Raw genomic sequence first — 15,693 nt, forward strand, 5'->3', positions numbered from 1 at the left:
TTTCATCATTTGTTTCTTTATTTAAAGATTCCACGTCTCGTCTTTTCAAGCAAAAGCTAAATTAATACAGAACAGTGAAATATTCATATTCACAATAATATTCTTCATTCTAAAACCTTACATTTCATACTAAAGCATCTGTGAAGGAATGCAATTAAAAACATATTACGAATAGAGCAAAACAAATATTACAACAATATATAGTTTAATAAATTAAAACATTCTCAAAATTGTTGCATTTTCTCATCTATTAGACTAGAAACTAATTAAAACAGTTAAGAAGCACAGCTATAAGAGATTGATCGCTTTAAACTTGTGACCTGAAATCCAGTCAGTTATTTGATATGAACTCATAACTGTTTTGATAAAATTATGTATTATACAGCAATGTATTTTATCATTTTAAATTCTAATACAGTCGGGTCCAAAAGTCTGAGACCACTAGTGAAAATATTGATAATTTCATAACAAAAATGATATGAATGGAATAATATTTTGAGTGAAAAAGTTAAATTGAAACGTAAGAATGCCTGATGATCAGCTTGAGCTTAAGTATTTTTTGGGACTGCACTATATATATATATATACACACACATACATACATACATAAATACAGTATATATGTTCTACTATGTGTTACGTCAGAAACACACTGCAGGGTGATGTGTCAATTGTAAACAATTGCGAAGTATCTGTCCCTGATTCTTCTAATCAAATATCTAACACATGGTACAGCATGATCTCCACAGCGAGCTTCATCTTCAGTCTTCACATTCACCTTTACCTGAGCTTTACCGTTACTGTAGTTAGCAGCCATGAAATAAGGTCACATCGCAGGATTCTCTGGGTAACTTCTTCGTTTTACGAGTGAATCTCATGAAAACATGTTCAGGTCATATTTCTATGGAGGCTTGTTTCTGCCACAGGATAAAAAAAGAAAAGGTAATTGCGACCTTTTATCGCAATTTTTGAGAGTTTATATATCACAGTTCTTTTTTTTTTAGATATAAACTCACAATTCTGAGAAAAGTGTTAAGTTGCAATTGCCTTATTTGTAATTCTGTGGCAGAAACAAACCAAAAAAACAATTGTGAGATTTAAACTCAGAACTGAAAAATATAAACTCAGAATTACAAGATTTAAACTCAGAATTGCAATATAAATTCAGCTTTGTGAGATTTAAACTCAGAATTGCAATATAAATTCAGCTTTGTGAGATTTAAACTCAGAATTGAATATTACAAACTCAGAATTGCAATATGAATTCAATTTTGCGATAAACTCAGTTTGGTGGTGATTACTGTAGTAATTTCTGTATTATAGTTAAACAGTTCTGCAATACAGTGACTTTGTTTTTAAATTGAAATCAGCTTAAAGGCAGTACAACAAATGCTACAATGATATATAAATAAATACTTCACGGTTAAAATGATCTTCTTGCATAGCAGTCATGAGAATTGGGGAAAATGTAAATGTCATAAAAATAACGGTCTGATCAAACAAATTGTAAAATTCCTAAAAAAAAAAAAAAAAAGTAAGATTTTCTTCTGATTTTTTGGGGGTGACCTGATGATCATGAAATTCACTTCATATTGATCATATGTATTGCTGAGGTTTCTGGGTTTTGGAGGCTGAATTCAGGTCTTTGTGTTTCTCTGCAGAATCTCCAGGACACACGGCCGATGCTTCTGAAATGATGAAACAGGATTAGAGTAAAACACACTTTCTGTTATCGTTCATCTTCTACAGAAGACTCTCACGGTGTCAGATGTAATACTGATAAACAGCAATGGAAAGAGGAACTAACACTGAGATAATTTCATCTGTTCTCTGGTTTTTCTTAAATAATAATGAAGCACGTCTTTATCATTGAAGTGTTAAGGTCAAGAGTTAATAACCTCACATAAAGCCGTATAAACTATAGCAAATTGCAAATGCTTGATTGCTTGTAAAGTCACAGAATGTCACTTTATTATCATCCAGCTCGAAACTAATAAATGCACTATAAGGTATGATTATAGTGTTAAGATGTTATAAACATTATCATGGTTTTCTGTAAAGCTGCTTTGAAACATTGTGTATGAATAAATATGACTCAGGATTAGGGAATAAAAGCCTAGTCACACCATTCATTGTGTTTTACTATATTAACTTAGATGATATAAATGGCGGTTGGTAATGAGTTTTTATAAAATATCGTATTTATACTGTGTTATTTTAGTATTGATGAGAACCACTATAGTTTTTATTAATATTTTGACTTTTATTTATTTTAAATTTAAAGTTTGAGTAATTTGTCATTTCTATATTTTTTTTAAATACAGTGCCCTCCTTTTTATTTTATTTTATTTAGTTATTTTAGTATAAGTGAAACTCAGATAAAATGTGAAATGTAGCTGAAATAAAGTGTTTATTTTATTTAAAATAATGAAACAGTTTTTCATGGTTTTAGTTAATAACTATTAATAAAGTTAATAATTTAGTTAAAAATATTTTAGTACTATTGTAGTTTTTACTAATATTTTAAATCCGTTTATATTTATAATTTCCATTTTGTTGAGGTTTTTAGTCATTTTACTGTGTGGTTTTGTCATTTTTATTAGTTTTTTTATATTTCTATATAGTTTATTTGATTTATTTTAGTTTTAGTTATTTTAGTACAAGTTAAACTAAATGAAAATGAGATTTTTTTTTATTTCTATATAATTTACGGTCATGCTTATTTTATTTCAAGTGACAACACTGCTTTTTAAAGGTTTTAATTTTAGTTTTAGTTAACTATAATAACCCTGACCTACACAAAACTGATAATGATTGACATTATAGCCATTCCTATATCACTGCATGAATGTTTTAAGGTCTTTCTTGTCTGATGGGTTTTATTTTGCACTGAATCCTATGAGAATGAGCTATTTTTGTGGACCTTTCATAGGTTGTTTTCTCCATGTTTTCTTAGTGTTTGTTCTGGATGTGAACAGGTCTTTAGTGGATATTAACCGGAGCTCTTACTCTGCAGATTGGACAGTGCGTGCTCCAAACCCTTCATCGCTTTCGTCTGATTACTCTTGAACCTGGCCAAACCAAACTCCTGCAGGACGACAGACACAGTATTACAACATAATGCTGACCATTCATATCAACACAACACTTATGTTTCAGTTTCAGTTCACTTCCAGTGTCTCTTCATCTTTCTGTTGCTTGTTTTAGGTCAGACTCAAACAGATGCTGAGAACAGCAGTACTGCGATGAGCCCAGTGTTTGCTAATCGCTCAGCCGTGGCATTACTTGAATGGGTCTGGAGAGGCCGAAGACTCCTGATGAGATCCAGGCTTCTCTGGTGAGCCGCGTCCAAACAGGCCGGTCCTGCTCGCCTGCAAACACACAGCGCTCCACCACGCGCTGGTAACACACACACACACGCGTCAGATGCACAACACACACTTAGATGCATCTTAGTGCACATTATGATAGACAGCATTACTGTTTGTCACAATGGGATCCATTCATGATTTTTTTTTAATTTTGGTCTCATTAAAATACTATTACAGTTTTTATCTTTATTCAATTTATTAATCATTTATTATTATTAATTATGTCTATATATAGTGTTTTTTATTGATTTTTTTATTTATTTATTACAGTATTAGTTATTTGAGTATAACAAGTTAAACTAAATGAAAATGGTTGCCTTGGAATCAAGCTGAAATAAAATAATTTGTTTCAGTTATTTTTGTGTTTTTTTTTTTTAGTAATTTTTATTTTATTTTATTTTTTACATTTCTATGTTGTTTTTATGTCATTTATAGTTTTAGTTAGTTATTTTAGTTTTTTTAAACATGTCTACATAATATTTTATATATCAGTTTTAGTTATTTTAGTACATTTGTTATTAATTTATTAATAATTTATCATTATTAAATTAATTTAGTATTTTTTAAATATGTCTATATATAGTTTTTTTTATAGATTTATTTTCAGTATTAGTTATTTTAGTATAACAAGATAAACTAAAGGAAAATAAGAAATGTTGACTTGGCATCAAGCTGAAATAAAATATTTAGTTTTAGTGTTTTTGTTGCGTGTCTTTATAATGTTTTGTTAGTTCTTGTTTTTTTAAACATGTCTACGTACAGTAGTTTTTTTCAGTTTTAGTTATTTTAGTACATCAAGGTAAACTAAACAAAACATCTAAAACTTATTTAATTTAAAGTAACAATTGTTTTAATGGTTTTAGTTGCAGTGTTAGTTAACTATAATAACCCTGCCTGCATACTTGAGTTGAGTTTATATATCACAGTTCTTTTTTTTTTAGATATAAACTCACAATTCTGAGAAAAGTGTTAAGTTGCAATTGCCTTATTTGTAATTCTGTGGCAGAAACAAACCAAAAAAACAATTGTGAGATTTAAACTCAGAACTGAAAAATATAAACTCAGAATTACAAGATTTAAACTCAGAATTGCAATATAAATTCAGCTTTGTGAGATTTAAACTCAGAATTGCAATATAAATTCAGCTTTGTGAGATTTAAACTCAGAATTGCAATATAAATTCAGCTTTGTGAGATTTAAACTCAGAATTGCAATATAAATTCAGCTTTGTGAGATTTAAACTCAGAATTGCAATATAAATTCAGCTTTGTGAGATTTAAACTCAGAATTGAATATTACAAACTCAGAATTGCAATATGAATTCAATTTTGCGATAAACTCAGTTTGGTGGTGATTACTGTAGTAATTTCTGTATTATAGTTAAACAGTTCTGCAATACAGTGACTTTGTTTTTAAACTGAAATCAGCTTAAAGGCAGTACAACAAATGCTACAATGATATATAAATAAATACTTCACGGTTAAAATGATCTTCTTGCATAGCAGTCATGAGAATTGGGGAAAATGTAAATGTCATAAAAATAACGGTCTGATCAAACAAATTGTAAAATTCCTAAAAAAAAAAAAAAAAAAAAAGTTAGATTTTCTTCAGATTTTTTTGGGGGTGACCTGATATGATCATGAAATTCACTCTTTGTTCATATTGATCATATGTATTGCTGAGGTTTCTGGGTTTTGGAGGCTGAATTCAGGTCTTTGTGTTTCTCTGCAGAATCTCCAGGACACACGGCCGATGCTTCTGAAATGATGAAACAGGATTAGAGTAAAACACACTTTCTGTTATCGTTCATCTTCTACAGAAGACTCTCACGGTGTCAGATGTAATACTGATAAACAGCAATGGAAAGAGGAACTAACACTGAGATAATTTCATCTGTTCTCTGGTTTTTCTTAAATAATAATGAAGCACGTCTTTATCATTGAAGTGTTAAGGTCAAGAGTTAATAACCTCACATAAAGCCATATAAACTATAGCAAATTGCAAATGCTTGATTGCTTGTAAAGTCACAGAATGTCACTTTATTATCATCCAGCTCGAAACTAATAAATGCACTATAAGGTATGATTATAGTGTTAAGATGTTATAAACATTATCATGGTTTTCTGTAAAGCTGCTTTGAAACATTGTGTATGAATAAATATGACTCAGGATTAGGGAATAAAAGCCTAGTCACACCATTCATTGTGTTTTTTTACTATATTAACTTAGATGATATAAATGGCGGTTGGTAATGAGTTTTTATAAAATATCGTATTTATACTGTGTTATTTTAGTATTGATGAGAACCACTATAGTTTTTATTAATATTTTGACTTTTATTTATTTTAAATTTAAAGTTTGAGTAATTTGTCATTTCTATATTTTTTTTAAATACAGTGCCCTCCTTTTTATTTTATTTTATTTAGTTATTTTAGTATAAGTGAAACTCAGATAAAATGTGAAATGTAGCTGAAATAAAGTGTTTATTTTATTTAAAATAATGAAACAGTTTTTCATGGTTTTAGTTAATAACTCAGTGTTATTTTAGTACTATTGTCGTTTTTACTAATATTTTAAATCCGTTTAGATTTATAATTTCCATTTTGTTGAGGTTTTTAGTCATTTTACTGTGTGGTTTTGTCATTTTTATTAGTTTTTTTACATTTCTATATAGTTTATTTGATTTATTTTAGTTTTAGTTATTTTAGTACAAGTTAAACTAAATGAAAATGAGAAATTGTGACTTGGGACCTATCTGAAATAAGATTTTTTTTTTATTTCTATATAATTTACGGTCATGCTTATTTTATTTCAAGTGACAACACTGCTTTTTAAAGGTTTTGATTTTAGTTTTAGTTAACTATAATAACCCTGACCTACACAAAACTGATAATGATTGACATTATAGCCATTCCTATATCACTGCATGAATGTTTTAAGGTCTTTCTTGTCTGATGGGTTTTATTTTGCACTGAATCCTATGAGAATGAGCTATTTTTGTGGACCTTTCGTAGGTTGTTTTCTCCATGTTTTCTTAGTGTTTGTTCTGGATGTGAACAGGTCTTTAGTGGATATTAAGCGGAGCTCTTACTCTGCAGATTGGACAGTGCGTGCTCCAAACCCTTCATCGCTTTCGTCTGGTTACTCTTGAACCTGGCCAAACCAAACTCCTGCAGGACGACAGACACAGTATTACAACATAATGCTGACCATTCATATCAACACAACACTTATGTTTCAGTTTCAGTTCACTTCCAGTGTCTCTTCATCTTTCTGTTGCTTGTTTTAGGTCAGACTCAAACAGATGCTGAGAACAGCAGTACTGCGATGAGCCCAGTGTTTGCTAATCGCTCAGCCGTGGCATTACTTGAATGGGTCTGGAGAGGCCGAAGACTCCTGATGAGATCCAGGCTTCTCTGGTGAGCCGCGTCCAAACAGGCCGGTCCTGCTCGCCTGCAAACACACAGCGCTCCACCACGCGCTGGTAACACACACACACACACACACGTCAGATGCACAACACACACTTAGATGCATCTTAGTACACATTATGATAGACAGCATTACTGTTTGTCACAATGGGATCCATTCATGATTTTTTTTTTTTTTTTTTTTTGAAGTCTTTAATTTTGGTCTCATTAAAATACTATTACAGTTTTTATCTTTATTCAATTTATTAATCATTTATTATTATTAATTATGTCTATATATAGTGTTTTTTATTGATTTTTTTATTTATTTATTACAGTATTAGTTATTTGAGTATAACAAGTTAAACTAAATGAAAATGGTTGCCTTGGAATCAAGCTGAAATAAAATAATTTGTTTCAGTTATTTTTGTGTTTTTTTTTTTAGTAATTTTTATTTTATTTTATTTTTTACATTTCTATGTTGTTTTTATGTCATTTATAGTTTTAGTTAGTTATTTTAGTTTTTTTAAACATGTCTACATAATATTTTATATATCAGTTTTAGTTATTTTAGTACATTTGTTATTAATAATTTATCATTATTAAATTAATTTAGTATTTTTAAATATGTCTATATATAGTTTTTTTATTGATTTATTTTCAGTATTAGTTATTTTAGTATAACAAGATAAACTAAAGGAAAATAAGAAATGTTGACTTGGCATCAAGCTGAAATAAAATATTTAGTTTTAGTGTTTTTGTTGTGTGTCTTTATAATTTTTTGTTAGTTCTTGTTTTTTTAACATGTCTACGTACAGTAGTTTTTTTCAGTTTTAGTTATTTTAGTACATCAAGGTAAACTAAACAAACATCTAAAACTTATTTAATTTCAAGTAACAATTGTTTTAATGGTTTTAGTTGCAGTGTTAGTTAACTATAATAACCCTGCCTGCATACTTGAGTTGAGTTTATATATCACAGTTCTTTTTTTTTTAGATATAAACTCACAATTCTGAGAAAAGTGTTAAGTTGCAATTGCCTTATTTGTAATTCTGTGGCAGAAACAAACCAAAAAAACAATTGTGAGATTTAAACTCAGAACTGAAAAATATAAACTCAGAATTACAAGATTTAAACTCAGAATTGCAATATAAATTCAGCTTTGTGAGATTTAAACTCAGAATTGAATATTACAAACTCAGAATTGCAATATGAATTCAATTTTGCGATAAACTCAGTTTGGTGGTGATTACTGTAGTAATTTCTGTATTATAGTTAAACAGTTCTGCAATACAGTGACTTTGTTTTTAAACTGAAATCAGCTTAAAGGCAGTACAACAAATGCTACAATGATATATAAATAAATACTTCACGGTTAAAATGATCTTCTTGCATAGCAGTCATGAGAATTGGGGAAAATGTAAATGTCATAAAAATAACGGTCTGATCAAACAAATTGTAAAATTCCTAAAAAAAAAAAAAAAAAAAAGTTAGATTTTCTTCAGATTTTTTTGGGGGTGACCTGATATGATCATGAAATTCACTCTTTGTTCATATTGATCATATGTATTGCTGAGGTTTCTGGGTTTTGGAGGCTGAATTCAGGTCTTTGTGTTTCTCTGCAGAATCTCCAGGACACACGGCCGATGCTTCTGAAATGATGAAACAGGATTAGAGTAAAGCACACTTTCTGTTATCGTTCATCTTCTACAGAAGACTCTCACGGTGTCAGATGTAATACTGATAAACAGCAATGGAAAGAGGAACTAACACTGAGATCATTTCATCTGTTCTCTGGTTTTTCTTAAATAATAATGAAGCACGTCTTTATCATTGAAGTGTTAAGGTCAAGAGTTAATAACCTCACATAAAGCCATATAAACTATAGCAAATTGCAAATGCTTGATTGCTTGTAAAGTCACAGAATGTCACTTTATTATCATCCAGCTCGAAACTAATAAATGCACTATAAGGTATGATTATAGTGTTAAGATGTTATAAACATTATCATGGTTTTCTGTAAAGCTGCTTTGAAACATTGTGTATGAATAAATATGACTCAGGATTAGGGAATAAAAGCCTAGTCACACCATTCATTGTGTTTTTTTACTATATTAACTTAGATGATATAAATGGCGGTTGGTAATGAGTTTTTATAAAATATCGTATTTATACTGTGTTATTTTAGTATTGATGAGAACCACTATAGTTTTTATTAATATTTTGACTTTTATTTATTTTAAATTTAAAGTTTGAGTAATTTGTCATTTCTATATTTTTTTTAAATACAGTGCCCTCCTTTTTATTTTATTTTATTTAGTTATTTTAGTATAAGTGAAACTCAGATAAAATGTGAAATGTAGCTGAAATAAAGTGTTTATTTTATTTAAAATAATGAAACAGTTTTTCATGGTTTTAGTTAATAACTCAGTGTTATTTTAGTACTATTGTAGTTTTTACTAATATTTTAAATCCGTTTATATTTATAATTTCCATTTTGTTGAGGTTTTTAGTCATTTTACTGTGTGGTTTTGTCATTTTTATTAGTTTTTTTACATTTCTATATAGTTTATTTGATTTATTTTAGTTTTAGTTATTTTAGTACAAGTTAAACTAAATGAAAATGAGAAATTGTGACTTGGGACCTATCTGAAATAAGATTTTTTTTTTATTTCTATATAATTTACGGTCATGCTTATTTTATTTCAAGTGACAACACTGCTTTTTAAAGGTTTTGATTTTAGTTTTAGTTAACTATAATAACCCTGACCTACACAAAACTGCTAATGATTGACATTATAGCCATTCCTATATCACTGCATGAATGTTTTAAGGTCTTTCTTGTCTGATGGGTTTTATTTTGCACTGAATCCTATGAGAATGAGCTATTTTTGTGGACCTTTCGTAGGTTGTTTTCTCCATGTTTTCTTAGTGTTTGTTCTGGATGTGAACAGGTCTTTAGTGGATATTAAGCGGAGCTCTTACTCTGCAGATTGGACAGTGCGTGCTCCAAACCCTTCATCGCTTTCGTCTGGTTACTCTTGAACCTGGCCAAACCAAACTCCTGCAGGACGACAGACACAGTATTACAACATAATGCTGACCATTCATATCAACACAACACTTATGTTTCAGTTTCAGTTCACTTCCAGTGTCTCTTCATCTTTCTGTTGCTTGTTTTAGGTCAGACTCAAACAGATGCTGAGAACAGCAGTACTGCGATGAGCCCAGTGTTTGCTAATCGCTCAGCCGTGGCATTACTTGAATGGGTCTGGAGAGGCCGAAGACTCCTGATGAGATCCAGGCTTCTCTGGTGAGCCGCGTCCAAACAGGCCGGTCCTGCTCGCCTGCAAACACACAGCGCTCCACCACGCGCTGGTAACACACACACACACGCGTCAGATGCACAACACACACTTAGATGCATCTTAGTGCACATTATGATAGACAGCATTACTGTTTGTCACAATGGGATCCATTCATGATTTTTTTTTTTTGAAGTCTTTAATTTTGGTCTCATTAAAATACTATTAGTTTTTATCTTTATTCAATTTATTAATCATTTATTATTATTAATTATGTCTATATATAGTGTTTTTTATTGATTTTTTTATTTATTTATTACAGTATTAGTTATTTGAGTATAACAAGTTAAACTAAATGAAAATGGTTGCCTTGGAATCAAGCTGAAATAAAATAATTTGTTTCAGTTATTTTTGTGTTTTTTTTTTTAGTAATTTTTATTTTATTTTATTTTTTACATTTCTATGTTGTTTTTATGTCATTTATAGTTTTAGTTAGTTATTTTAGTTTTTTTAAACATGTCTACATAATATTTAATATATCAGTTTTAGTTATTTTAGTACATTTGTTATTAATAATTTATCATTATTAAATTAATTTAGTATTTTTAAATATGTCTATATATAGTTTTTTTATTGATTTATTTTCAGTATTAGTTATTTTAGTATAACAAGATAAACTAAAGGAAAATAAGAAATGTTGACTTGGCATCAAGCTGAAATAAAATATTTAGTTTTAGTGTTTTTGTTGCGTGTCTTTATAATTTTTTGTTAGTTCTTGTTTTTTTAACATGTCTACGTACAGTAGTTTTTTTCCGTTTTAGTTATTTTAGTACATCAAGGTAAACTAAACAAACATCTAAAACTTATTTAATTTCAAGTAACAATTGTTTTAATGGTTTTAGTTGCAGTGTTAGTTAACTATAATAACCCTGCCTGCATACTTGAGTTGAGTGTTTTGTGTTTAACTGGTTTAGGGGAAATAAAGAGATGCTTGCACGCAGAGCTCTGCAAAACATCAGCTGATCGTAGAGATGATCAGATCTGACACAAACCACAAGCAGGTACAATCAAACAGATAAAATCTCACTGCTTACGATACTAAACACAGCTTCCGCAGATCATATTTACTACTGTTTGCTTTCCTCACAGTGAAGAGATGTGTTTTAAATCTTTGGTTTAAAAGTAGATGTTTATTTGTATGTCTCCGTATTAATTTCTACAATGAAAACGGTCCATTTTTACAGAAATATTCATGTTTCTTTTCTCTAATCAAAATCCTTCAACCAAAATCTGTTTAAATGGTTGATTTCAGTCTTCTGTACATTCTTTAATGACATCATCTTGCGGGAAGTGACATCATTTTGGAGGAAAACAGCAGCACAAACATCAGTAAGTTTTATTAATGGATCTGATTAATTATATATGTATATTTGTAGCAATAGCCAACAATACATTGTATGGGTCAATATTATACATTTCTCTTTTATGCCAAAAATCATTAGGATATTAAGATCATGTTCCATGAAGATATGTTGTACATTTCCTACTGTAAATATATCAAAATTAAATTTTTGATTAGTAATATGCATTGCTAAGAACTTCATTTGAACAACTTTAAAGGAGATTTTCTCAATATTTAGATTTTTTTGCTCCCTCAGATTCCAGATTTTCAAATAGTTGTATCTCAGACAAATATTGTCCTATCATAACAAACCATACATCAATGGAAAGATTATTTATTCAACTTAAACTAATTAAATTAAACAAAAATAAATAAAATAACATCTAAATTTTTTAGTTGCCAGGGTGACATTTCTCATTTTTATTTAGTTTAACTTAATGTACTAAAATAACTCAAACTAAATAAACTAAAAAAATTAAAAATCAATAAAAACTACATAGACATATAAAAACAGAAACTAATAAAAATGACAAAAACATACAACAAAATATCTAAAACTCTAAAATTAAAACAAAACTAAAAATAAGAAACAAAATCTAATTTAAAAAATCAATCTAATTCAAAATATTAACAAAAAAATATAATAGTATATCAATCACTCTAAAATAACAATAACTTTCATCAATTTTTGCTCTTGAATGCATGTTTCTATATAAAGTGTAAATGTGGGTATGTGTGTGTTGTTGTTGTTTACCATGACTTTGGCGTGATTTACGTTCCAGCTCAGCGTCGTGAGGCTCCTGTTTCCGAGGTCGACCACAGAATCCTCGATGATGTAAACCGAACGCGACAGATTTCCCGGGAAGACGCGCTCGGCCCAGCGAGGGAGACGATTGGTCTTCGTCAGGAGCCGCCGGGACAGGAGGAGGTTATCCGGCGTCACCTCGCGGAAAACTACGTCCTCCGTCAGAACATGAGTGCTGAGAGAAACACGATCACAGTGTCATATAGTGAGTAAAACACTCAAATAGAAACAACTGAGAAGCCACTGATTTATATAGATTTGGACAAATGTGTCACTGCATCAGTGTCTCAGCAATGGATGCTCTGCAGTGAATGGGTGCCGTCAGAATGAGAGTCTGATAAAAACATCACAATAATCCACACCACTCCAGTCCATCAGTTAACATCTGGAGAAGACTAAAGCTGAAACACATCCAGCATTAAGATGTTTTTAACTCAAATATGAGTCCATAATCCATAATAACTCTTCCTTCAGTGAAAAGCTGTCTGGTGTGAATCAGGAGAGAAATCTGCACAGATCAAGCAGCGTTTACAAGACAAAACAGCTCTAAACAAATATGTGGCTGGATTTTGATGTGAGAGACAACAGGAGATGCACTTTTTCACTGGAGGAAGAGTTATTATGGATTATGGACTCATATTTTAGTTAAAAAAGTATAGATAGATTGGAGTGGTGTGGATTATTGTGATGTTTTTATCAGCTGTTTGGACTCTCATTCTGACGGCACCCATTCACTTCCATTGATGCAATGCTACATTTCTCCAAACCTGATGAAGAGACAGACTCATCTACATCTGGGATGGCCTGAAGGTGAGCACATTTACAGCTATTCATTTTAAACCGAGTGTGGTTTAGGTACCTGTATGGGTTGGGGTATCTCTGCCAGAAGGCCGTCAACACCTGATCCCACGCGCTCTTGATATCCGTCTCACTGAAGAAATACTTCCCCATCATCAGGAGCCCAGAAGAGCCCCGCTGACAGAGTCCTGAACAGAGAAACAATCACATCTGTATTATCAGCTTCCAGACAGCTCAGCTGCATTTACTCAGGCTCATATAATGCATGACTGTATTCATAAACCATGGTTAAAAATACACTTTGTGTAAGAGGCAGAGCCTATGGTACTGTGGAGGAAAATATAGTTACCATGGTGATATTCTGAAACATCTGTCGAGCGGAAGTTGTATTAAGTTAGCTAATAAAAACCAGATCCACGGAGCCACACACACGAACACTGTTGATATTCAGACCTTTTACAGTTTATATGATGATAAAATCATGTTTAATGGCATTAGAGTTTATCTTCTGTAATCCGCTTTAGTGAACAAACCCTGGAGTGTCGAATAGCGAAACTTCCTCCTGTAATAAGCGTTTATTAGTCTGATTTAACACGAATTACAGCTCTTAAATTCATCAGTTCCTATATATGTTTACTGTGTTTATTTTTCAACGCTGTTATTATCCTTTTATAAAGCAAATCTATAGCACCGCGCGCAGACAAAAATAAACAAACGCGAATAAACACGAACACAGCTGCTTAATGTTGGTAAATAAAACATATTTACCGACTCACTGTAATCCTGCAGCTCCGCGCGAGCATCACCGGCATTTCCGCACTCTGTGCGTGCGCGTGAGCGTGAGTGTGCGTGCGCGCCTCAAGCGCGTTAAACACTCAAATAGACTATTATACTCTACATTATCACGCTTAGTGATGCTATAAAATTATCTATCTACAAAATATTGGTAACACTTCAGTTTAGAGACCAATTCTCAATATTAACTAGATTCTTATTAGCATGCATATTACTAGCATATTAGCTTCTGCATGACCAAAGTTTTGACAAAAGGGTCATTTTTTTAAAATTTAGATTTATACATCTTCTGTATAAATAATATTTCCATTGATGCATGGTTTGTTATGATAGGACAATATTTGGCTGAGATACAACTATTTGAAAATCTGGAATCTGAGGGAGCAAAAAAATCTAAATATTGAGAAAATCACCTTTAAAGTTGTTCAAATGAAGTTCTTAGCAATGCATATTACTAATCAAAAATGAAGTTTTACTAAATATCTTCATGGAACATGATCTTAATGATTTTTGGCATAAAAGAAAAATGTATAATTACTCATGACTGCTTTTGTGCTCCAGGATCACATACACACACACACACACACACACACACACACACACACACACACACGCACACACACACATAGGTCATATAACATTGCACATTCATAAACTTTCATAATTGCACATTCATAAACATGGCAATCAAAATAATTGATTATAATGTATAATTGTGTGAATATTTTGTTGCTGATGTGACTGCAGAATGTTATTCTTCAAGTACAAGCATAAACTTTCTGTTTCTATTTGTTGTTATTTTTCATGCAGATACAAGCAAACTACAATTCAAAGTCTAGTTAAACCACTTAATGTTTAATGACAATAAACCAAATTCAGAGTCAGAGCAACTGATTTGCTCAGATTATATAAACATCTATGAATGCAGAGAATAATTTCGATGTTTAGGTTCAAGTGTTTATTTATAAACTTGTATAAAAATCAAATATTCAAGCTGCTGCAGGTTTTTATATCTACCACTAGATGGAGTATTCTTATTATATATCCACACCTGAACACTACATACTTTATACTGTAAATCATTCAAACACACTTTCATTAGAAGCAGTAACCATCTATAAGTACCTATTAACAACATTATCATTAATTATAAATTAAAGAAGTTCAGTCAGCTCTAATTCATTTGCATATCCCTTTTAAGAGACTTATCTACAAAATGTAGGAAACAACCACCTTAAAATGTTTAAATGCTGATGTTGTTTACAGCAGTAAAGGTTCAAACAACAATGTGAATGATATATCTGAGCTGCGCTCGTGTCCAGGTGAAGGACGCCTGTGCAAACCCTTCATCCCCTTCATCCTTCAGTCAGCTTCTCATTAGAGTCTCATAGTCTGCGGAGCATCACAGCATCCACACAAGTCTGTCAACATGAGATCCCACTGCATCTGCATGGTAACAGCTCTTCAGCTCATGCTGCATGAACCTGAAGAAGTAGAGGAGTTGATCACAGACGAGCTGCTGAGTAATCTGTGTGTGTTGGTGTGGTTTCAGGTGTGTTTTGTGGTGTGTGTGTTTGGATGGCATGATCTGGATAACCGTGAATATGACTGCTGGCCGCTGGACAAACCTGACCAACTCAACATGATCGACTGCGGAGGTGCGTCTCACACACACTGAACAAAATCTGACAGTTTTTACTCAAAAATTGCTTGTAAATTTCAGAAATAATCACAAAGAAATGGCAAGCAACACTTTGAATTAAACACTAAATTATGAAGTAGAAAATGTGAAATGTGACAGTATTAT

General features: G+C 31.2%; 2 protein-coding genes across 4 annotated transcripts; both read right to left on the reverse strand.

Annotated features, from left to right (window-relative positions):
* Window positions 1-2: 2 nt before the first annotated feature.
* On the reverse strand, window positions 3-6,861 carry LOC306860960 (PRELI domain-containing protein 1, mitochondrial-like; the record flags this gene model as incomplete). Its single annotated transcript, XM_079402983.1, has 5 exons — window positions 3-1,123; window positions 1,186-1,688; window positions 3,010-5,129; window positions 6,463-6,541; window positions 6,739-6,861. Coding segments are annotated over 3 exons (294 nt in total), but the record flags the coding sequence as incomplete, so codon positions are not given.
* A 499-nt stretch (window positions 6,862-7,360) lies between these two features.
* LOC306860141 (PRELI domain-containing protein 1, mitochondrial-like) lies at window positions 7,361-13,930 on the reverse strand. Of its 3 annotated transcripts, none has more exons than XM_079401690.1 (6): window positions 13,860-13,930; window positions 13,153-13,279; window positions 12,243-12,468; window positions 10,043-10,156; window positions 9,767-9,845; window positions 7,361-8,433 (listed from the first exon to the last, which is right to left on the reverse strand). In XM_079401690.1, exons 2-6 carry the CDS (start codon window positions 13,245-13,247, stop codon window positions 8,342-8,344), a joined length of 606 nt encoding a protein of 201 aa, XP_079257816.1. In that variant the 5' UTR covers window positions 13,248-13,279; window positions 13,860-13,930; the 3' UTR covers window positions 7,361-8,341. The 3 variants fall into 3 exon arrangements, with proteins under 3 accessions (XP_079257816.1, XP_079257815.1, XP_079257817.1); XM_079401689.1 differs by having other exon boundaries at window positions 13,868-13,916; XM_079401691.1 differs by lacking the exon at window positions 13,860-13,930 and adding an exon at window positions 13,441-13,528.
* Window positions 13,931-15,693: the final 1,763 nt, after the last annotated feature.

Source organism: Barbus barbus (genome assembly GCF_936440315.1).
Source record: "Barbus barbus genome assembly, chromosome: 41".
Taxonomy (NCBI): Eukaryota; Metazoa; Chordata; class Actinopteri; order Cypriniformes; family Cyprinidae; genus Barbus; species Barbus barbus.

Coding starts and splice junctions, on each gene's coding strand:
- LOC306860141 (XM_079401690.1), bottom strand. CDS start 13,247: ATGATGGGGAAGTATTTCTTCAGTGAGACGGATATCAAGAGCGCGTGG. Junction 10,157..12,242: donor TAAATCACGCCAAAGTCATG/GTAAACAACAAC, acceptor GTGTGTTACCAG/CGCGTGGTGGAGCGCTGTGT. Junction 9,846..10,042: donor GCCTCTCCAGACCCATTCAA/GTAATGCCACGG, acceptor GTCGTCCTGCAG/GAGTTTGGTTTGGCCAGGTT.